The sequence below is a fragment of the Rhinoderma darwinii genome, chromosome 3 (assembly GCF_050947455.1).
Source record: "Rhinoderma darwinii isolate aRhiDar2 chromosome 3, aRhiDar2.hap1, whole genome shotgun sequence".
Lineage (NCBI taxonomy): Eukaryota > Metazoa > Chordata > Amphibia > Anura > Rhinodermatidae > Rhinoderma > Rhinoderma darwinii.
Genome location: NC_134689.1, coordinates 112,945,918 through 112,970,321, shown reverse-complemented (window position 1 = coordinate 112,970,321; position 24,404 = coordinate 112,945,918). Strand labels below are relative to the sequence as shown.

Below are 24,404 nucleotides of genomic sequence, written 5' to 3'. Positions count from 1 at the left end.
TTGCTACTAGGTCACAATTGGTTGCCAGTATGCAAAACATCATAAAAGATTTCTCAAAAATGTTACCGGCCTTGTCTTTTTCAAGGCCTGATTATGCTGTAAGTTTGCCCACTATAGGGCAAAAAGGGGGGAGTAGTAAGAGTGATGGATCAGATGTCCCAAATCGTGATCCCATCCGGAATCCTGAAGGTAACATTTTTACGAAAGTGTTACGCAGATGTAAGCGTACGATAATCAGAAGATCGTCCCTAGCCATGCAGAACTTTAAGAGATCATGCATTGCTGACTGCCCTAAATCCAGCAGAGCTTGCACTGTTAAATGTTTTGCATGTGCCGGCTCAGGCCATATTGCGAAGTACTGCGAGTCTTTGAGTACTAAGAAATGTGGTCCTGTTAAATGCTTTAAATGTGGTCAGATGGGACATATTGCGAGGAACTGCCACGGCATAAGTAACCATGGAAAGCCCAGTGAAATGGCACTAGAAAATGGCCATGTCAGAACAAAACGTGAGTTTAGACAAAATGGCTGCATAAGAGTCTCCTTACAGCCAAATGCGCTCCGCCACGTGCTCAAGGGTCTAAATGACCAACCACAACTAGGGAGGAGTTTATGAAGTTGGCCATAAATTGCATCTTCAGTCTGGTGTTACGTCTGTAATGGTTGTTTATGGTCTGTTGTGTTTGTCCCCAGTTGTCCGTTTGTTTTCATTTATGTTTTTATTTTGTGGTTCTTTCACATATTCTATTGTGGTATATCCCTGGTTATCAGTAATATGTATTTATACTATATGGGTGTTGCCTGTATTTATAATGCATAATTAGAATACCACTCCAGGAAAACAACTGGAGAATCAACCATTGGATAGTGGTGTATTTGCGCCCAATGTTTTAATTGCTCTCTATTAGAATAACGTTGAAGTTGTTATTATACTGTGAACTCAGGTTGGGCGGTGCGAACAGGTAACATAAGTTCACGGTGTAGTGTTTTATGTTATTCTGTGCACCTAGACCTGGGGGGTTCAGACAGGTAACACAACTTCATCTGAGGCCTAATGCGAGTGCAATTAAATACAGCGAATAACCGTATGGCTGATTCTTTTGTGTTTAACTGGAGTTAGGAAACTTTGGACAGGGGGAGGTAACCCTGGCATTACACCCATATCTTGATTTTAAGATAATGGGTTTGGTAAGACAGGGATATAGTTCCACAAACCTGAGATTTGTGAGGAACCACAAAAACAGTGCTTCATCCACAGCTCCCCTCGGATATCCTGACCTACACCAGTGTTGGGATACCGAGGTGTCCTGTGAAATGAAGGCCAACCCAATACCCTCTTCAAACTTAAAATACATAGGTCAAGGATATTGGTGCTGGTATCAAATACAGAACGTTTCATATACTATCCACGCGACTAACTGCACCGAAAGAGGCATACTCCTCCCCGGAGCATACTGTACCCTTAATCCCGTATTAGGCGTTGATGTGGCGGATCAGAAGGGAAGAACTCCGGTGACACCTGAAAAAAGGCTCGACATCCGTCCAGACACCCCTGTGAGACTCCAGACGATTCCTCTTGGGTTTGGCATCGAACTAAGAAATCTCCTGCTAGACTTCAATGAGGAAGAGGATGTCGTGGAGAAACTGAAAGACTCCCAACACCAAGCCACTATTCAGTTGGAACATGACACTAAAAAGATCACAGGAATTGTGAACAACCTTGAGGCGGACGCGGAAGTGTCTTGGTGGGAGAGCTTGTTCGGATATAGTCCCAAGGCCACTTCCTTCTTCAACTTGCTTATCCACCCAGTGATAATCCTTCTCACTCTTTTGGCGATTATGTACGTTGGACTGTTCTGCGTGTACCGACGAATGAAAGGACTGGTTGACCAAATACAACGAGGTCAAGCAGAAAGCCACGAATACATTCGTAGACGGCGTCTAAGGACATAGTGATACAGTCCTGCGACCCAGAATTGTTTATTATTGTATGAGTATATATATTTGTAAAGTGTAAATCTTAATCAATGGTTCGTACAAAATTTTCAAGGTGTACATATAGACATTCTAGGTGTTGATATGTGTCCGCAACATAGGCATGTGCCCGTCCCACAGCGAGTGTGTACGTATAGGCGGGCATATATTTACAGCCTGTGGTCACACCATTTACATGTGGACCTTTTACGTGTTTATGGAGGAGTAGTGAGAGATGCTGTTTGAGCATGAATCTCTATATGTACATATACCTATGGTTTGGGGGGGAATATTTTTGTATGTTTGGTTATTTTTCACTTTGTTTGTATGATTGGGTAGTGTGTAGGAACCCTTAGGGACAGGTAAGGTATTCACACAACCTTGTAGGTATTTGCCACCTCAACCTGAGAACTGGTATGGTCAATATGATGATGGATTGAATGTCAGAGGGGAAATGGAAGGCGATGCTCCACCCCACAGTAGATTCCTGGGTACCAAGACATGACCTCCTCCTCGGGGATGATAACCTGCCATGATAGAAACCTGGATATCGGCTCACAAAGATTGTTTCGTCTTCAATCAAGATGCTGGGAAAAGTTGGAAAAGTAATGGATCACGTACAAAAGGTTGTTGAAAGGCGGGCTAAGCCATTCCAAGGCTGACCATGTGAGGGCACAAGTAGCCTTACACGGGTCGGCATGCTAAAATTGGATCGGCCACTGGAAAGACCTGCTGACGCCACTCAAGAGGAAGAAACTCCAAGCAAGAAAGAACAAGAAATCTGCGGTTCATGGACTTTGAGCTTTGTTCGTTTGATGAGCTTTGAAGCTTTGTTCTATGGACTGAGTGTATTTCAACCCCGTTCTATGGACTATGAAGGTTTCATTTCAACTTCGTCTGATGAGCTTTGAGGCTTCGTTCTATGGACTGTGAGTTTATTTCAACCCCGTTCTATGGACTATGAAGGTTTCTTCGTTCTATGGACTATGAAGGTTTCATTTCAACTTTGTCTGATGAGCTTCGAGGCTTCGTTCTATGGACTGTGAGTTTTATCTCAACTTCGTTCTATGGACTAGGAGATTTAATTTCATCTTCATTCTGTGAACTTTGAGGTTTCGTTTCTTTGGACACTAGACTCCAGAGTCAGAGGACTGGCGGGAAGGTGTCCTTGAGGAGATAGCTGATGTCGAGTATCTAGGTCCAATAGTATACTTCCTTCCATCTCAGACCATTACCAGTAACCAGGGGGACGAATTGCATTGTCGAGTCCCCGGCAACAGGGGGATTGTAAAGGGAAGTGTCCCTATATATATATATATGTAGTGTGTATGTATATGTGTGTATATATACAGTGTATATGTATATATATATACACACACATATATATAATATATATGTGTATGTATAATACATATAATGTATCATGAGCCAGGGCTGTAACAACAACAGCCCTGGTCATGAATGCGGTTGGAAGCAGAGCAGGACAATTAGCATGGCCCTGCTTTGTTTGATAACCATGGAGACAGGAGATAGTTATCCCCTGTCTCCATTTCAAGTCTCCCGCGCGCACGGACTGTCTCATGCGGGCGCTCATGAGTCGGCTGGTGATACATTATCACCATGCCGACCCATGCTATCCATGGGCAAGCGCCACATCCCCCCGCTGCGAGCGTATCGACAGGGATAAATAGCCCTGCGTCGGTACGCTCAGTAGCCGAAGCTAGCTGGAGCTACGATCAGCTGAGAACTGCCTGCCTCCCAGACCATCACGACCCGGCTCACCTCTCTCTCCTCCAAAGACCTGGGCTCCTGCCTCTGCTGCTCCACAAAGTCACGCTAAGAATCAAGTGTAGCAGCAGCTACACTTGACCCTGTCTCCTCCTGCTGTAACCCTTGCTTCCCTGAGTTAACCCCTTGATCTCCCTGAGTACTGTCCCTGAGTTAACCCCTTGCTCTCCCTGAGTCCCTACTGTCCCAGAGTTAACCCCTTGCTCTCCCTGAGTAAGTTAACCCCTTGTTCTCCCTAAGTTAACCCTTGCTGTCCCAGAGTCCCTGAGTTAACCCTTGCTGTCCCAGAGTCCCTGAGTTAACCCTTGCTGTCCCAGAGTTAACCCTTGCTGTCTGTTTTACACAGTAACCCATTCCCCTTGTTCCTCCTTATCCCGTATTAACCCTTAGTGTATAGGGAAAGTTATATTAGGAGGGAGTGGGATAGAGATAGGGAGCGTGTGAGAATCACAAGTAACTTATGTGTATTGTGTTGTAACGTAACTGTATTCTGTGTGTTTAGGTAAGTGGGTGGCGGTATAATTAGGTGTGATACCGTGTTTATACTGTACTGTGATTAGTTACTGTAATTTATATATGAGTGATTACTGTATGTTAATAAATATTACCTTTATTTACTATACGGTCTTATTCCCTTGAGTAGCCGCTAAAGCAATTAGATCAACGTTCGTATAAGGAAAAGGTAGGGGAACTAGGCATAACCCTAGTGACCCTGATTATAAAGGCGGTAGTAATAGTGGGTGCCACAAACCAGTGAATCCCGCTATTACCCCACCCCCCTTAACACCTATGTACTTATGAATTGTATATGTATCTAATAAATTTTTACTCATGGTCACTTTGCACTGCTATTTTGTACTATTGCTTTCATTTTTATTTTCATATTTGTTCATGTATTGTGTTTTTATATATATTTTTTGTTCATTTGCACTGTATATTCTTAATTACCCAGGATGACTGCAAAAAGTGCAAAATATAGAACTACTGTTTTAAGTGCAGCCAGGTGCATTCTTGTGTATATTACCCTCGGTCAGTGCTCTATATACATTTTGTATGGCCGCATTCTTTATTTACTTATTCTACGTACTTAACCTTGGACAGTTCCACTCGCTGGGCGCTATGTACAGATGGACCTCCTCTATGCGCTGGCTTCCTCCTCATGGAGACACACCGCTGTATGCGCGTTACCATAGCGATTTTGGTCATGTCATCACAGCCTGTGTCTGGTCAGCGTGTTCTCCATGGGCGGGCCCCATCATGGCGGCGGCACACTGATTTATCAAGACACAGATGAGCTCAATTGGTATTCTCCACATAAATACACTCCAGTTTTTACTTTCTTTGGTCTTCTAATGAAGCTAGAGCATAGCGTTGCGGCGGTTACCTTCTTTCCAAGCTGCATACACTGCCGGCACCATGTCTAGGAAAAAGGTTTATTCTCTTTATACATATATGAACAGGTTCTAGACTGTCCTTTCTATTTTTGAATAGCCTCCTATTGAGTTATTCACTTGATATTAAGTGTCTAGAACACTTGGGCCCTCTATTCTGTGCTATTGTGCTGATCTCCCATCTATATGTCTGTCTACATTTATTGCTCTATATTGAGCCAATATTGCTGTTGGACTCCCGATTGTTAGTACGGTTTGTACTTGCGTTATATATTATACATAGCACAGTGTGTATATCCATGTGCACTGGTACGATCTTGTTTAGACATGTAGACGTCTCTCTTGGGTCGACAGCGTGTATACATGATCTATTTTCATGTTTATTTCCCCTACATTTGCGTTTTTGTATGGCAGGGTGGGCTGTTTGGATTTTGCTTCCTGTATCTTCAGTGTGGTGGGCCACACAGTTGGGGTTTATCCATTTCTCTTCACTTTTTAACTCATTAATTGTATTTTGTACATCTTTTGATATACTAATCAATTATTATATTTTGACCTAGTTACCTGGGCATTCTTCTTCCTCAATGGTTTGTTTCAGTCTTCTGAACAATGTTTTTGTATCATAATGGAACGTATTTAACTATCACTACGGCACTTTTTATTTTACCATGTATGTAAAAAAATTTCACTGTATATAACTAGGTTTAACCGATAAATACTTTTAGCTATTGTAAATGCCGCATTTGTTCACCCCTTTCCATATTTATCCAATCACGTATGCATTTACGAACAATTTTATGATAAACATATTTTGTGTGAGCAATAATATTTTTATATGTATATCCTTGTGGTTTCATTAAAGGGATCCTGTCATCAACATCTTACCTTATAAAACCTCCTGACCCCTCAGTAGCCGCAGATGTCCATAGTTCATTTATCTGTTCTTCTCTCCTCAAGTCCTCCTCTTGCCCGAAATGTTGTAATTTAAACTTTTACCGCCTTTTATGGTAATTTATTTTTACTTTGTGACGCAGGCTCTTAATCCCGCCCACCTACGCTGCCTGTCCAGCCCTAAATGCCGAAATCTCGTTACAAATATCGCGCATGCGTGCTTCACCACCCTTCCCTGCTTCATTCATACAGAAATAGTTAACTGCGCATGGGCCGCGCGGGTGCACACCCCCTTTCGTCGTCGTATGTCATACTGTGAATCACTGACACATCCATGTCGGCGATTCAGTGTGAGAAAGTGACCGGAATGAAGGGAAGTAGCGCTCGTACGAGTGGCTGCAACAACTTTAAAACAGCTGATTGGCGGGTGTGTCGGACCCCAACCCATCAGCAAGACACTAAAATTAAACTTAGCTCCTCTTCGGCCGCAGGTCCTCACTCCAAGTGTCAGGATGCTGTGCACTGATTCGTTCACTCTGCTGTCAGGAGACGGCGGCTGGATTAGGAGAGGAACCGACAGCGTATGATGACGTCACACTGAGCGCCGAGCATGCGCAGTAAAATAATGTGAGAACAGCTGCTTTAGTGTCTCAATGCGCAAGCGCGGGATTTCATGTGCAGTGGAGTGAGAGAAGCTGTTAATCAAAAACAAGGAGGCGGAGTCAACTCTGAAACGCCAGAGGAATGAAAATCTGACTCTTTTCGAGTGAAGATTTGACTCTTTTGTGCTCATTTGCATACAGCTCGGGACCACTGAAAAACGGATTACTTAGAACATATTTATAGGTTAGCTAACAATGATTTTTCACCCACTTCCACAAGGTATTGCTGGCTTGATACCTAAAATGCTGGTGACAAGTTCTCTTTAAGTTTGAATTATTTTCCATTGGTCTGTCACTCTACACAGTCTAATTGGCTGACTTTTCTGTCTATCAATTACAACATATTGAGCTCACATAACACAAGGGGATAACTCAGCATTTTTTTCAAGTTTATAAAATGTTGCGTTTGATTTTTTGTACTTACCATTGGCCTGACGAAGACGCAGGTTCAGCAATAAAATGTGTAGCCTGAATAAAGACTAAACCTTAAGATTTAAGCAAGTGTCTGTGCTTTAGGTCAGCAAGGCCTCATTCAGATATTCAGTATTTGTAAGCCAAAACAGTAGGTCCATAACAAAGAAGGTGCAAATCTTTTCATTATACCTTTTCTCTGTGTATGTTCTGGCTTCCAAATATGGATTTAAAATTCTGACCTAAATACAGCCATGTGATTGAGGCCTACATTATTTTATTTTTTTTGTGGTGGTGGTATGGAATCCTAGATCCCGTCCATTCAAATTTGGCTGAGGTTCATAGATGAAGTTTTTATCATCTGGTCAAGGACAAAACAAATTCTTCATATTAATTAGGGCTTTTCTTCAGATATGAGCTCCAGGAGACAACAATTACATTCCTGGACATAACCATCATTAAGAATAAATCAGATAATCGAAATCAGCAGCACACCTTGCTAGGAGCTATTAATGATAAAAATGGTAGATGCCCTAGGAAGACGTCCTAGTCGATGTACATATAACAAAAGATCACAGTTCTCTAATTCAGATTGATGTTTTTTTATTCACACGAATAAGTGCAACGGCTCGACTCCATCCGAGGTGCTTCTTTCAGCCACAACTCATCTCTGCAATTTTCTGTGCTAACATCTTAGGCCCCATGCACACGAGTGTGTTCGGTCCGTGATAAACAGTCCGCATGTCGGCCACATTTTCCGGAACGAACACAGTGCAGGGAGCCGGGCTCCCAGCATAATAGTTATCTATGACACTAGGTGTCACCGCCTCTCCGCGGAACTACTGTCCCGTACTGAAAACATGATTACAGTAGGGGACGGTAGTGCCGCAGCGAGGCAGTGACACCTAGTGTCATAGAGAACTATGATGCTTGGAGCCCGGCTCCCTGCACTGTGTTCGGTCCGGGACATGTGGCCGACATGCAGACCGTATATCACGGACCGAACACGGTCGTGTGCATGGGGCCTTAGTTTCCCCACATTTATATAATCTTACCGACCTATTTAACAAAAATTTATCCTCCTACTGCTGCCCCTAATACTGTGCCTGCAGTACTGAATACATAAGTGACATCGCTATAGTGACCCCAAAAATAAATATTGCCATACAGCCAGTAGCACACATGTATTGCCCCCAAAATAATTGTGAACAGTGCCCCCGACAGTAATTACTGTCACAAATAGAACACAGTTTAAAATATAAATACTGGTTTATTACTATGACCCATTACTAGGTCAGACGATTTAACATATTTGATCAATGGCAACTTTGGAATATTTAGTCCTTCCAATAAAAGATAAATTGTAGTATTTACTAGAATGTCTTTCACTATGCAACCAATGGCTAATTCTCATACTCAACGGTTGTTTCTGAACATCTTCTTTGGCTGACATCGTTCTTAGATTAATTTGAAGAGGATGACCGATTATAGACAATCCAATTCAGCAGTATCAAGAAGGTTTCTCAATCAATTGTCAAACGTTAAAGCTGTGAGTGTATACATGGCCGTTCATTAAGCTGCTTAACAATGATTTTTGCAATCTTGTCCGGTTCATTCAAATGTACAAAATGATTTCCATCCACAATAGTGGACTGAAAGCGCTGAAAAGACAAAACACAAATTATAATAAAATGTATATAAAACTAAAATCTATATAAAAATTTTCATAAAACTTAAAATTCACAGGTGGTGGGTAGTTAACGGGTTAATGGAATGGTCCCCGTGCTAGAAATGTGTCAATTTACGTGCTGCCTTAGATAGCACTGCGCACTCTTCAGTTACCTGTCACGTAGCACAACAATCATATTGAGCGGTGAGCCCCCAGACACAGAAGGCGCCGGTACTGCATTTGGGCGGTTGCAAGGGAACCCTGTAATGTCACTAATGGCATCAAAGGGATTCTCTGTGCAGAGGCATGCAGAGAAGATGCGCTCTGTGTATAGAACACTGGTGATATACTGTCACCATTAGATCATTGTTATCAAAACACAAAAAACATGTGCTGCCTGCCAACCTACACACACACACACATATGTGTGTGTGTGTGTGTGTGTGTGTGTGTGTGTGTGTGTGTGTGTGTGTGTGTGTGTGTATAGGTTGGCAGGCAGCACATTTTTTTTGTATATATATATATATATATATATATATATATATATTTATTTATTTATCATTCATGTGCAGAGGATGCATCTAGAGTAAAGGGAGGAAGATCAATTTAAACTAAAATAGGGTCTTTGTTTTCAGAACTATAGAGCTACTGAAATTCAGCCCTCATCTTGGCTTTTGCCCTCCCTGCCTGTGTTTGTTTTTACAGTAGAATGCAACTACATTGTGATCACTGTTGCCAAGGTTTTCACAAACCGTGACATTGCCAACGAGCTCTGCATTATTAGAAATGACCAGATCATCACCTCTAGTCGGGCCTTTTACACACTGGGCCATACATTTTTCCTGCAACACGATGAGGAAATTTCTCCCTTTCGCAGCTGTAGCTGAACAACCACCCCAATTAATGTCTGGGTAATTAAAATCTCCCATTATCACTACAGTACCAGCCTGTGCAGCCCGCTCCATCTGTTTATATAGCTGACCTTCCATCTCCTCGGATATATTGTGGGGTCTATAGTTTACACCCAAACTAGCTCACTTTGTACTTCCACCCACAAGGTTTCAGCTTCCTCACAATCTTCACCCACTATTGTCTCTTTCACACTCGCCTTCATATCACTTCTCACATACAGACATACACCAGCGCCTTTCCTATTTGTCCTGTTTTTCCGAAACCTTTGTATTCAGGTGCAAATCATCTGCAGAATAGAGTTTGTACCCCTATGAAAAGTCAGCACAGGGCTCTAGGAACCCAAAGCCTTCTCCTCTACACCAAGACTTAAGCCATGCATTTAACTCCCTGAGCTCCCACTGTCTGTCCTGTGATGCGCATGGCACAGGCAGTATTTCAGAGACTACTACCTTGGAGGTCCTTCCCCTCAGCTTGCAGCCTAGTTCTTTAAAATTATTCTTAAGGCTCCTCCAAATTCTATGTATTCTGTCATTGGTTCCCACATGGACCACGACAGCTGGATCATCACCAGCCCCTCCCAGTAATTTATCCACCCGTTCCACCACATGCCGAACCCTGGCACCAGGGAGACAGCATACCATTCAGTTGAGGCGGTCTTGGCGACAAATTATTCTATCCGTCTTCCTGATTATAGCATCCCCTAAAATTACTAATTGTCTTGCCTTCCCTGCATTACCATCCCGCCGACTACTAGCTCGGATGTTCTCCCGGCTGTTAGAGAGATCAGTATCCACTAGGTCTGCCATTTCTGAGACTGACACCTTCGCATCACCCAACTTGGAAATTTTGCTTGGAATAACAAACACGATTGGCCTTCCTTTTCTTTGACCCCTTTTCAACTGCCCCTAACCATATTAACCCAGCTACTTGCCTGGTCCTGCTGACCCATATCTTCACCCTACAGACCTACCCAACAAACTGCGGGCTCAGTGAGCAGTATGCTCCGCTCAAGATTGTCAATCGCCCTCAGTGCTGCATTTTGCTCTTCCAGATCTCTAATTCGAGCTTCCAGATGAACAACATGCGCACAGAGGTATTCGCGCTGGAACTCCTGCATACATATGGCAAAGTGTGCACTGAAGAAAACCTTGCTATCCATTATCCCAGTTACAAAGAACAGTGAACAATTTAAAAAGAAAAAGAAGAGTACTTACAGGGACTTTAACTACTCCTTTTAACTCCACTTATGCACAAGTCACTTTTCCAGCAAGTCCAGTGAGCGCAAACTCAGAGTCCTGCAGTTTAATTTAAAGCACCTGAGAGCAATTAACCCCTCCCTTCAAGTGTTCTTGGGCACGACCGAGATCGGACCGTGAAAAACGTTTCGAGCGTTGGCTGGATTTCCCGGCCTGACCACGGTACAGGTGAATGGGACTCCTGGCATCAGGCATTTTATGATGCTAGGAGTCCCTGCGTTCACGCGGAACTGCGGTTTCGTATTGAACAAAATGATACAGTACGGAACAGCAGTTCCGCGGGAAGGCAGGGATTCCTACCATCATAAAATGTCTATGATGCCAGGAGTCCCGTTCACCTGTACCATGGTCGAGCCAGGAAATCCAGCTGACACTCAGACCGCTTTTCACGGCCCGAACTTGTTCATGTGTAAGAGGTGTAATTAGGTGCAAGGCATAAAATAAGAAAGGGTTTTAAATTGTGTCAGTAGTTAGAACGCAAGATGCACACAAGAAAATCCATTCACACACACACAAAAAAACAGCGATTCCCAACAATTTTTGGTTTCCGTTTTTACAGCATTCTCTGTGCGGTATAAATGACATATTAACTCAGCATTTTTTATGGGCATTATTTCGTTTTTGTTTTTTTAAGGAGTTCACCGTGTGGGATAAATAATGCATTAATCTTCGAGTATGGCTCGTATTGGTGATACCATTTACAGTCGTGGACAAAATTGTTGGTACCCTTCCGTTAAAGGAAAACCCACAATGGTCACTGAAATAACTTGAAACTGACAATAGTAAGAATACATTTTAAATGGACTGAAAATCAACTAATGTAAATAAGACTGCTTTTGAATTGTAGTTCAACAGAAAAATGTTAAAAAAACTAATGAAACTGGCCTGGACAAAAATGATGGTACCCTTAACGTAATATTTTGTTGCACAACCTTTTGAGGCAATCACTGCAAACAAACGATTTTTGTAACTCTCAATGAGACTTTTGCACCTGTCCACAGATATTTTGGCCCACTCCTCGTGAGGACACTGCTCCAGCTGTCTCAGGTTTGATGGTGCCTTCTCCAGACTGCACGTTTCATCTCCTTTCACAGATGTTCAATTAGATCAGGGCTCATAGAAGCCACTTCAGATAAGTTCAATGATTTGCTCTTAGCCGTTCTTGGATGTTTTTAGCTGTGTGTTTTGGGTCATTATCCTGTTGGAGGACCCATGACCTGCGACTGAGACCAAGCTTTCTGACACTGGGCAGCACGTTTCGCTCCAGAATGCCTTGATAGTCTTGAGATTTCATTTCACCCTGCACAGAATCAAGACACCCTGTGCCATATGCAGCAAAGCAGTCCCAAAACATAACTGTATCTACTGTGAAACATGGAGGAGGCTCAATGTTATTTTCTTTGTATGCTTCATTTTTGCGTCTGTGAACATAGAGCTGAACTACACCCCTAGATAAATACCTTAAGGTGTCTAGTTTTCTAAATGGGGTCATTTATGGGGAGTTTCTATCGTTCTGGCAGTTCAAAACCTCTCCGAATGTACAGTGGGGCCTAAAACATTTTCAAGCAAAAATGAGACCTGAATGCCTCCGGTTGCTCCCTTCCTTTCGGGCCCTGCCGTGTGTCCAGGCAACGCACTAGGGTCACAATGTGGGCATTTTTGAAAACAGGAGAAACAGGGTGATAGATTTTGGGGTGCATTTCTTCATTCTCATGGTCGCTTGTACTGTATGTATGTACATATGTGGCATATTGCAGTTAAAAATAGGGAAAAATGATAATTTTTACAAAATTTCTTCAATTTTTCTATTTTTTCATTAATTTCCGCAAATCTTATCAGTCTACTTTTACCACTAAAATAAAGTACAACATGTGACGAAAAAACAATGTCAGAATTACTTGGATATTCAAAACTTTCGCAGAGTTATTCTCTGATAAAGTCAGACATACCAGATTTAACAAATCTGGCTTGGTCATTAACGTCTTTTCAGGCCCGGTCATTAAGGGGTTAAATAGGCAAACTGACTCATTACAAGTGTGAAGACACCTGTGATGCTAATTACAGCACACACCTTAGTTTAACATGTCCCTATGGTCAAATTACTTACAATCTTTTCTAAGGGCACCATCATTTTTGTCCAGGCCAGTTTCATTTGTTTGTTTAAAAAATTTCTGTTGAACTACAATTCAAAAGTAATGTCTGAATTACATTAGTTGATTTTCAGTAAATTAAAATTTATTATTACTGGTCAGTTTCAAGTTATTATAGTGAACATTTTGGGTTTTTCTACCAACAATTTTGTCCACGACTGTGTACTTTTTTTTTTTCTAAAAGCATTTAGTATTTTTACTTACATTTAGTCATTGAATTTTTTTATAACATTGTTTTTTTAATTCCACTAGGGGACTTTACCATACGATTGCGGATATACTACACTGCAATACTTTTGTATTATGCCGGTCAGTGAAAACTGACAGACATCCCATGGAAACAGCATCAATAGGGTCACAGAGGGAGCCCCCACTGTACAACCTTTTAAATGCTGCGGTCACTGTTGACTGCAGCATGTAAGCGGTTAAACAGCCGGAATCACAGTTATCTCCAAGCCGTTACAGCAGAATGTAAGCTGTAATACGCAGCTGATACTCGCTACGGATGATGCGGGCTCCGCTTCTGAGCCCACTCCATCCTTGTGCCATACATTTATTCCGCTTGGCAGTAAGTACATGGTGCCAGCACTGTAAATATAGGACAAGTCCATCTTTGCTACATAACATTCAAAATTCTGATGTGGTAACAGAAAGAATCTGACTACAAAAGCTGCCACTTACAACTCAGAAGAACACAGGCTGAGAAAGTGGTAGCTTCAAGTCAGATTCTGAGCTTCAACTATGAGAATTATTGAATGTCATGCAGGAAAGTTCAGTAAACGTGAACTCGCGCCTTTGAAAAAAAATCTCATCCACACATTGCAAAAAAAGCCGCAGAAAAGAAGTGCGGAAATTGACCTGTGGTGTGGATTCTCAATCTGCAGCATGTCAATTTCTCTTGAAAAAACTGAGCAATATCCAGACAAAAAAAATCCGATCAGAAATTCTGCAGTGTTTATGCTACGTGTGAACATACCTAATAGACAGCCCCTTTAACCCTGGCAAACAGCTGATATTGCTGAAGGAAGCGGTGTCCAGCCTGAATTGAAGAATTACACAGCATACACATCTAAATGGCATCCATGTTTTAAATAGACGGCTCGAGTCCACCACAACAGGAGCCACTCCTACAGAGCGCTTGTCCATTCTGGCTTATAGGGCATTATGGACATGGGTTGTCCTTAAAGGAACAGTGTCATCACAATATTTTTTTTAATATGTTAAAGATGTTAGTGCTTTATTAAAAACGTTTATATTTATTTGTGTGTTTGTGTTTTACTTTTTCTTATTTTTACACTTTGTCTTCCCTATGGGGGCTGCCATTTTTTTTTCCATTTCTGTATGTGTCGATTAACGACACATACAGACATGGAATACGGCAGCCACAGTCCCATAGGGACTGCGAACGGGGGCCGTTCCATCCACTAACATGTACGCCGTCTGTGTGGGAACTGCGCATGCGCCGCTCCCACACAGTCCAATTTGAAATGCGCGCCGTACGGCGCCATTTTCCTGTGGACCGGAAGTCGCGGCCGGACAGTAAGATTACTACTTCCGGTCGCGGCTTCCGGACTTGTGCACTTGGACCAGCGGCAGCAGACGGAGCGGACGGGCCGGAGGGAGCCGCGGCGGCAGGAGCAGGTAAGAGATTTCTATGTATGTTCGTGTTTGTGTACGTTTACTACTGTATGTAAACCTACTACACTGTGTGTTAGCTCAAAAAATGGCGACACACAGTGTAGGAGGTTAGACCGTTCAAACCCCTCGTTTATCCCGGCACTAGCCAGGATAAAGGAGGGGGGGGGATGCTGAGACCTCACTAGAGCGAGGGCTTTTTACCCAATTTTGCAATGCTGCAATTTTGGGAATAGCTCCATCTAGTGACCAGAAATGGGAAATATTATAAATTAGAATTAATTTATAATATTTCCTGACTCGTGAAAAAAATAAAAAAAATTTGAACAATGTTTAATCACCTACACACTAAATGTTTAATTTAAAAAAAACAAACATGTTTTTCTGGCAACACATTCCCTTTAAGAGACAACTCCTTTAAGTAACTGTGTAATCATACAGTAGAAGGGCTAGTGCATCTGCATTTACAATCCCTACTGCCAGAAAAAGGTAGACGGCAGACGGAAAATGGCACTGGATTGTGTATTGTTGAGGGTTTTGTTTTTTAAATACTGCCGTTTTAGAGACGGGAAGTGAACGGTCTTCATGGTAGTTTCTCTTATTACCAGTGTTGCATGTTAAAAAGCCACCTCCTAATTAAGGTATGAGGAAGAGTAGGCTTTACGCACCAACAAATCATAATTCGTAGACTAACCTCCTTCAAGTTTTCTTTGTATCCATGTAGTAGGGTCTGTCCCACATCTGTGTAAACTCCTCTCATTAAATCTGCTGATATTCCCTCATTTGCCCTGTAAGAAAATATTTGTGATAACATGGCATGGTTACCATAAAAGAGACAGCTGTCAGACCTATATGTATCAAAAAGAACATTGGCAGAATCAATAGAACACAGGCCACAGAAAACGCAGTAAAACATTCTGCTGGCCAACACAAAACAGGGGAAAAAAAGGACTTTATTAAAACATTGAATGTCACATTGCCAGTCTGGAAATTGAATAGAAGACACCCTTTATTATCACCGGTAACGCATTTTGGAGCAACATGTGCTACTTCAAAACAACTATTCACGCCTAGAATTTGCCACCAAAACACAAAGCATTGTATTTCCAAACAGAAAAAACAAAGTATTGTAATAAATCCCATGCTTGCCTGAAATGAACTGCAAGTCAATAAATTATATAGTCAACAACAGATTTTAACAATTAGAGGTGAAATTATTAAATCAGCTGTTAGGAAATGCTGTTGGTTCATTTAAATCCCCTTGGCTACATCCGCCGTACACAGCATATTATACCACACAGTATATTACAACTGAAACCTCACCCTAAAAAAACAGTATAGGAGAGAACTACGATCACAGCCATTTAACCACTTAGATGCCATGGTCAATACTGCAGCATCTAAGCCATTAGCTAGAGGGCGTCCACCTCTGTCACCCCATACCCACGTGATACGATGCAAGAAAAAAAAAAATAGAGCCACAATTGGTGTAATTGGTATTGCTACGTCCATAACGATCCAAGCTTACACCTGAATTGCTGTTTTTTTGTCACCTCGCCTCCCAAAAATGGAATTAAAAATTATCACAATCTTGTATGTACCAGAATACTACTATTAAGAACTACAGCTCACCACGCAAAAAATAATCCCTCACACAGCTCCATCTCTGGAAAAATAAAAAAAGTTATGGGTCTCAGAATATAGCTATACAAAATAAAAATAATTTCTTTAACCAATTTGTGTTTTTTTTGTAAAAGTAGTAAACATAAAAAAACAAAGCCCCTGTTAAGTTTTTTTTTCAGGCAGAAAAAAAAATCTACCTCAGAATTCATTCAGGAATTTTGAGTCAGATTTTGAACTGCCTAAAGCTTTTTTTCCCGCATTTTTTACCCGCAGCCATTGGATCTGATGTAAGGGCTGCGGTAGAAAAAAACTCTGGGAAAAACGCTCAGAAACTAGCACAGCAGGTTTTTCTGCTCAATGGGAGGTCGGAGGTGGAAACTGGGATAGAAAAAAAAAAAAAGAACATGCTGTGTCCAAAAGCCGAGGAAAAATAAATGCATCTGCCTCCCATTGAAATCAATGAGGGGAATTTTGGCCATTTGACACGGATTCCGACGTGGTTTCCGCGTCCAAAAAACTTTTTGTGAACTACCCCTAAATTTGGTATCGCCGTAACCATATTGACACACAGGAAGTAAAGTTGACGTGTCATTTCTACTGCACGGTGAACGCCGCAAAATCAAAACCCCTAAAAAAATGTAGGAGTTGCTATTTTTACCATACCACCTAAAAAATGAATGTTTTTTCATTATCAAAGTAAATATTTTTAACATTTTCTCAGTTTTGCGAAGTCCAAATTCCAATGCTTGCCTTCTCATACCCATAGAATAAAAAGATACAATTTTGACTGCCTGCAGCACATTGTACATATTTATACAACTCCTATTTAAGTCAATTGAAAGCAAGATCCCCTAGCTTTCATGTGAAACTCAACAGTCTATTCTTGTTCTTAGAAATTAAGGCTATTCCATGCGAGAAATTGCCAAGAAACTGAAGATTTCCTACAACGGTGTGTACTACTCCCTTCAGAGGACAGCACAAGAGAAGTGGGAGGCCCCGCTGCACAACTGAGCAACAAGACAAGTACATTAGAGTCTCTAGTTTGAGAAATAGACGCCTCACAGGTCCTCAACTGGCAGCTTCATTAAATAGTACCCGCAAAACGCCAGTGTCAACGTCTACAGTGAAGAGGCGACTCCGGGATGCTGGCCTTCAGGGCAGAGTGGCAAAGAAAAAGCCATATCTGAGACTGGCTAATAAAAGGAGAAGATTAATATGGGCAAAAGCACACAGACATTGGACAGAGGAAGATTGGAAAAAAGTGTTATGGACAGACGAATCGAAGTTTGAGGTGTTTGGATCACACAGAAGAACATTTGTGAGACGCAGAACAACTGAAAAGATGCTGGAAGAGTGCCTGATGCCATCTGTCAAGCATGGTGGAGGTAATGTGATGGTCTGGTGTTGCTTTGGTGCTGGTAAAGTGGGAGATTTGTACAAGGTAAAAGGGGTTTTGAATAAGGAAGGCTATCACTCCATTTTGCAACGTCCGTAGCAGAGACATGCCCGCTTGCCAGTTCAGCAGAAGCCTGATCTTCAAAGCTGAAGAGTGAGAGAGCGGGCGCGCACACTCTCTCTCTCCTCGCTTATGATGTAACACTGTCCATTTCTAATTGGATAGTGTCACATCCATAGTAACATGCCCCCTTGACAGTACCCGCTCCGTTAACTGTTCAGGGGGTTATTTAAATATCGAGCGCCAAATATAATGGCACTGATATCTAAATAACGGAGGGAGGTAGAAAAAAAATGTCAAGTGCCCCAGAGTTTGTGCAGCCCTCCCCATTACATGCTCCACTCAGCTGCACACGGATGGGGATGTGAAAGGTTCTCTTTAAATATGGTTCAAATATGAAATACATTCAATAATTGTGTCTGTACATGCAGAAGAACTATACTTCCTGAAATAAGGAATTTGAAACTTACAGTATAATATGGACGTCAGACTGAAAGGACTTCATGATATGCAAACATTGCTCAAGAGACAGAGGCGCTGAATTGTTCTGAGGACAGATATAACAAAGCAAATGTAAGAACTAAGTATCATAAAAGGTGCATTTAAATGGCCTACATTAGTATAATTATCTTGTTGTCTCTCAATTTTGCTGTTAGTTTTGTTCCACTGCCTAAAGCCATTCCCAAGTTTAGTTGGACAAACCTGCTAATATAGACAGGATCAGCCAACTATCTCATATGTATGGGAGCTTGCTGACCGTCCTCCAACACCAGATGTTGGGGAAATGAGATAAGCTATGTTGTTCCCCTCTCCCCATTGGATCATGTATGTTTATGGAGGTGTCAGCAGACCGCTATTGCATGTGTGTGGCCAGCTTAAATCCGACTCTCCACCAATCTGCTCTTGGCACAATGACATTTCTAAAGGTGTGTGCAAATTTCCGTATTTCTCATGTGTTCCTCGTGCAGAGCAACTGCATTGGAAATACTAACCAATGCTAAAATTGCAAGCGTATTAATATACATATTAATAGGGTTGCAATAGGTGGATTATCCAGACACATCCTATCCTGCTTTGTTGGGCTGAATGCTGCAAATCATTACAAATTGCCATATATCAATGGAGCTTGACTATTATATTTACAGCAATCCCCCAATTGCCCATTACGCAAATCACTATTTACAGCCATAAACAGCGCCTGTATTCTATTGGTGGACCAGGGAAAATAGCTACTGGGAGTAGGATTTCTCTGTTCTCCCCGATTACCCAAATAGTTCTAGCTTGTAGAGGGAGCATTTTGGGCAATGAGTACATTATATATAAGGGAATCATTATAAATGGTAAGGAGGTGGAATCAGGTAATACTTCAGCCAAGACTATGTGAATTTTCTTACTTTGACAGGAATATTATTACAGCAACAATTGTGCAACTTTTACTTCAATCAAAAACGTCAACTTGTGCAACATATTTAAAATGTAACTTTCTTCTTCCTGTATTTAAAAAGAAAATTCTTACCACAGTGATCCTTATATCTCTACTGAACACCAAACCTACAGAAAACAGGAAATTAAAACACTCTCCTTATCCACCATCAAACAGAACAGAATTAATGGAGCGACGGATTCCTTTTAAACCTACAATTTAAAGTCTGTCTTCTTATTGTTGACTATATGTGGAGCTTTAAATCCACATTCTCTTGTGCCAATAGATAAAAAAAAATCTAACTTTTCAGTATAATATGAACATTCTATGGCATCACTGACAGACATGTCTTAAGCTAGGCATCGACACAAAGACCCCAATCTAATGAAAATTAAATTTTATCAATATTTGATCATGAATCATAATAAAGCATACATTTATATATTCAATGTTATGGTAAAAATCAGAAAATATTTCTCACTAAAGACTTTTCTGTTCAGTGTGCAATGCCAAGATCATTCTTGAGATCACCCTGTACAGAACAACTAAATATCCTGTTATGTATGTACATAAGTTTTGGAAGGATACTACAGCATCAACTTTTATCCAGCACGGACACAAAGCTCAAGGGCCTTTTCCTGTGGGGCTGTTGAATTCGCACAACTGCGATATTAAATTTATACAACTGCAAATCACATGCAGCTTGATCGTGCTTTTCCCGCAAGTTGAAAAAGTTTCACAACTTTTTCCTTCATAGAGTAGCATGTACACACGGTCAAATGACCAAATTGTCACGGTCTAGGGGGAAAAATATAATGCCTTTTACATGGGGTGATGGAATTGACAGATGTTCAGCTTATTATACATTATTTTATGACTGTTTAGTATTAATACTTCAGTCATTTGCATTATCTGCCTACAATGTCCACAACTAGGGCACACAGCTCAAGGTGGCATGATCTTGAGGACCCTGACCAATGTATGGAATACATTTCTCCGAGTTTGTAGTATAAAACATCATCAATGTATGTGCTTACCACCAGGCACAGGTTTAGTCCCACGCTGCAGGAGCACTTTGGCAGTATCCGAATTTAATGATGGATTTCCATCTAATAACCTAAATAAATATCAAAAAGATAAAAGAATTTGCGTTAATGTTGCTGACTCAAACATAAGTATATAAAACATAGTTCTGCACTGGACCACTGCATCTTCCAGCACACAATACACAACACAGATGAAAGAATTCTAATGATTCTCAGGGAGAAAATTTTTGAGATTATAACGCTCTCCTCTGTTATATTGCAGCTCTAATTCGTGTGGTCAACAAAGCCTCGGCAGAACTTTTCCACTCTTCATTTATTACAAACGCACATTTATAGTCAACTCCGCACATCCTTTCTTAGATGCAATGTGGGCATTTTGTCTGACCTGTACCACTGTATGAAATAAACATTTTTGTCAAGTGATTGTAAAATGTTTACCAGCATTCTGTATGTTACTGTTTAGCAAAGGTGTACGTACCATAGTGGCAGGCAATGTAGTTGGTAATGGGCCATAAGAGCCCAGAGTCATGTTGCAGTTCTCCAGGAGTGGGAATGTGGTGGGGGAAAGCAACAGGGGTTCTACTATGTTTGGAATTACTGCATAAGAAGAAGAATGGAGTGTAATGAAGTACTCAGGTACTTTTGTTCGTTTGTCACATTTCAGCCATGACATAGGTGACCCAGCTAACTGTTTATGCTGCTATTTTGAAGTGGAAACGTCTAGGGGCAACACCAGTTCAGCTTAAAAATGGTAGTCCACACAGGTTCACAAAACAGGAGTGCTGATGCAAAGAGCATATAAAAATAATTTGTCCCTAGTAGCATTCCAAAAAGAAATGTTAGCATAAGAACTAACTGATGTGAGCTTAATGGATTCTGTTTCCATAGTTCAGCAGACGCACACATGCTTGAGATCACCACGTGAATTGCCAATCGTCGGCTGTAGTGGTGTAAAGCACAATGTTATTGGTCTGTAAAGCTGTAAATGCATTCTCTGGAATGATGAATTATGCTTCATGATCTGACAGGTAAGCCTACATTTTCCAAAGATGTTTTATTAGGGGAAAAGTTTTCGTGCTTTGTTCTGGCAGGACCCGATCCAGTTCTTAATGAAGCCTTAGGTTGGTTTTAGATGGACGTATTGCAGCCCTGTTTAACACTATATACTGATGACATAACACGCACACGCACACGCACACACACACACACACTTCCCATACTAACCTTTGCAAGGCTCTTTCCGGGGTATAAACCTTTGCTGCATTTACACCCTCTAAGCGAGAGTAATGGGTGATTGCCTTTTTTAGATGGCTGTGTATTAAGTCCTGTAAACAGAATTAACAATATTTAGATGATGTCTTCCAAAGAACTTAATGCAATTATTTAGCTAACTTGTTATACATTAAATCACCCATTAACGCTGCATTCACAGAGGCATATTACAGCTCCTTGTAAGATTCATATTAGGCACCAAAAATGGGAATTAGGTCTCATCATGGGTAATCAACTTAGGGAAAGGTTTTCCTGCATTTCCCGGACAGGATCCAAATTATTGTTTGGCTCCAAATATACGTTACATATGTTACCATGTTGCTGTTCAAGAAAAATGGCTTCTGTAAGCCATGTGAAGCACCCTTTGCAAAGTTAAAATATTACACAGAGAAAACAAGTGAAAATGTCTCAACTTAAGACTATGAAAACCTTTGACATGTAAAAAATTATTTTTACATATGTTAGTGGATACCTAGCGTTAAACAATTAGCACTAAATTTTAGGCTGCAATCTTCATTACTGCATTTATTTTCAGACCCTCTAATATGCAGTTTGTTCCTGTGGCGTGGCCCTCCAAGTAATACATGCTGGACGTCAATTCAGGATGCTTTCGTGTAACAGCACCACTACATCCCCGTACTGCTTTCTACCTATAATATAGCCCCTATATAATCTCCTCTCTACTGTGCATACCCTGACACTAAGGGCTCATTCAGTTGAGCGCGTTCCTCGTCCGTGTGCAGTGCATTGAAATAACGCACAGCACACGGATCCATTCATTTCAATGGGGCTATTCAAACATGCATGAGTTTTCACGCAACGAGTGTCCATTGCGTGAAACTCACTGCATGTCCTATATTGGTGCGTTTTTGCGCACCTAGTCGCCCATTGAGGTCTTTGGGTGCTTGAAAACCACGGACAGCACACAGACAACATCCATATTTCCTGTTAGGTATGTCCTAACAACTGCCTGTGTATTATCTGTCGAAAAGCGAATGTACTGGCATATAGATATATATGCCAGTACATTAAAGTTTAAGAATAAAAAAGTAAAAACAAAGTAATGTTAAATTAAAAAAATACAGACATTTTTTACAATAAACATTAAAAGAAGTCTTAATACATAACATATACACATATTCGGTATTGGCGCGGCCGTAATAACCTGAACACCACATTTTTGGCGTCATTTATGTGTAAGCTATAAGAAATAAAACCTTTTTCACTTATTAATGTAAGGCACGAGGTGTGATGAATTTAACCTCCATGTGGCTCACATTAATAGTAATTAACCCCATCATGTACCTTACACATTAACCCAATGTTGTCCATTATGACAGAGAAACATGATGGGATTAATTACTATTAATGTGAGGCACATGCAGGTTTAAAATTCATGATACCACGTGCCTCACATCAGAAAATGGAAGAATCTTTTTTTTGTTACTGTTGGCAAAGTATTGTTTTGGTATCGAAAACCGCAATGCTACACAAAGTACCGGTCATGAAGTCCAAATTTTGGTATCGTGACAACCCTAGTCTATACAAGGTCTCACAGCTGATAATGCATATTAGAGCAAAAACAAAGACATGAGGAGGAAAGAACTGCCTATAGAGCTCAGAGACAGGATTGTGTGGAGGCACAGATCAGGAGAAGGATGGAAGAAAATTTCAGCTGCACTGAAATTTGTCAAGAGCACAGTGGCCCCCATAATTCTTAAAGAGGATCTGTCACCACATTATAAGTGCCGATGACCTATTTTAGCTTTAAGCTAATGACTTTCTTAATAGACAACTGGTCGTGTTTTTACTTTTGACCAAGTGGGCGTTGTGGAGAGAAGTGTATGATGCTGACCAATCAGCGTCATACACTTCTCCCCATTCATTTACTCTGCACATAGTGATCCTGCGTTTTTCACTATGTGCAGTCAAATACACACACATTAACCTTACTGATGTGTCTTGACAGTAAATAGACATCACGTCCAAACAGGACGGGATGTCTATTCACAATCCCGACACTTCGGTAACGTTTGTGTAGGATTTACAGCACAGCAAGCGTAATCTTGCGAGATCTCGCTGTAAATGACAGCACAGCGTGATCTTGATGTGCTGTATGAGTAAGTCACACACAAACATTACCTAAGTGTCGAGATTGTGAATAGACATACCGTCCTGGTTGGACGCGATGTCTATTTACTGTCAACATACTTTAGTAACGTTAATGTGAGTGTATGTGACTGAACATAGTGAACAACGCAGGATCAGTATGTGCAGAGTAAATTAATGGGGAGAAGTGTATGACGCTGATTGGTCAGCGTCATACACCTCTCTCCACAACGCCCATTTGGTCAAAAGTAAAAACACGCCCAGTTGTCTATTAAGAAAGTCATTAGCATAAAGCTAAAATAGGTCATAACTTGGTGAAAATAGATAATTTTTCTAAATAAAAACCACTGCTGTAATCTACATTACAGCGCCAATCACATTATGTACAAGATAGGGCACTTATAATGTGGTGACAGAGCCTCTTTAAATGGAAGTAGTTTGTAACAACCAGGACTGGCTGCCCCACCAAACTAAGTAATCAGGGGAGAAGAGGTGACCAAGAACACAATGGTCACTCTGGCTGAGCTCCAACGATCCAGTGTGCAGATGGGAGAAACTTCCAGAAGGTCAACCTTACTGCAGTACTCCACCAATCTGGGCTTTATGGCAAAGTGGCCAGAAAGAAGCCTTTCCTCAGTAAATGACACATGAAAGCCCACCTGGAGTTTGCAAAAAAGCACCAAAAGGACTCTCAAGACTCATGCACACGAACGTATTTTTTTCCTCCCGTAAATACTG

At 41.2% G+C, this 24,404-nt stretch overlaps 1 protein-coding gene across 7 annotated transcripts in view; it reads right to left on the bottom strand.

The window, feature by feature from the left end:
• Positions 1-8,365: 8,365 nt before the first annotated feature.
• SERHL2 (serine hydrolase like 2) overlaps positions 8,366-24,404 on the bottom strand; it is a 111,091-nt gene continuing 95,052 nt past the window's right edge. For all 7 annotated transcript variants that reach the window (XM_075856583.1, XM_075856585.1, XM_075856581.1 and 4 more), the window contains 6 exons: positions 21,510-21,610; positions 20,277-20,356; positions 19,333-19,367; positions 18,287-18,363; positions 15,432-15,525; positions 8,366-8,776 (listed from right to left, as the gene is read on the bottom strand). In XM_075856583.1, the coding sequence (XP_075712698.1) occupies positions 8,657-8,776; positions 15,432-15,525; positions 18,287-18,363; positions 19,333-19,367; positions 20,277-20,356; positions 21,510-21,610 (507 nt within the window). In that variant the 3' untranslated portion in view covers positions 8,366-8,656. The remainder of the gene's footprint in view (positions 8,777-15,431; positions 15,526-18,286; positions 18,364-19,332; positions 19,368-20,276; positions 20,357-21,509; positions 21,611-24,404) is intronic.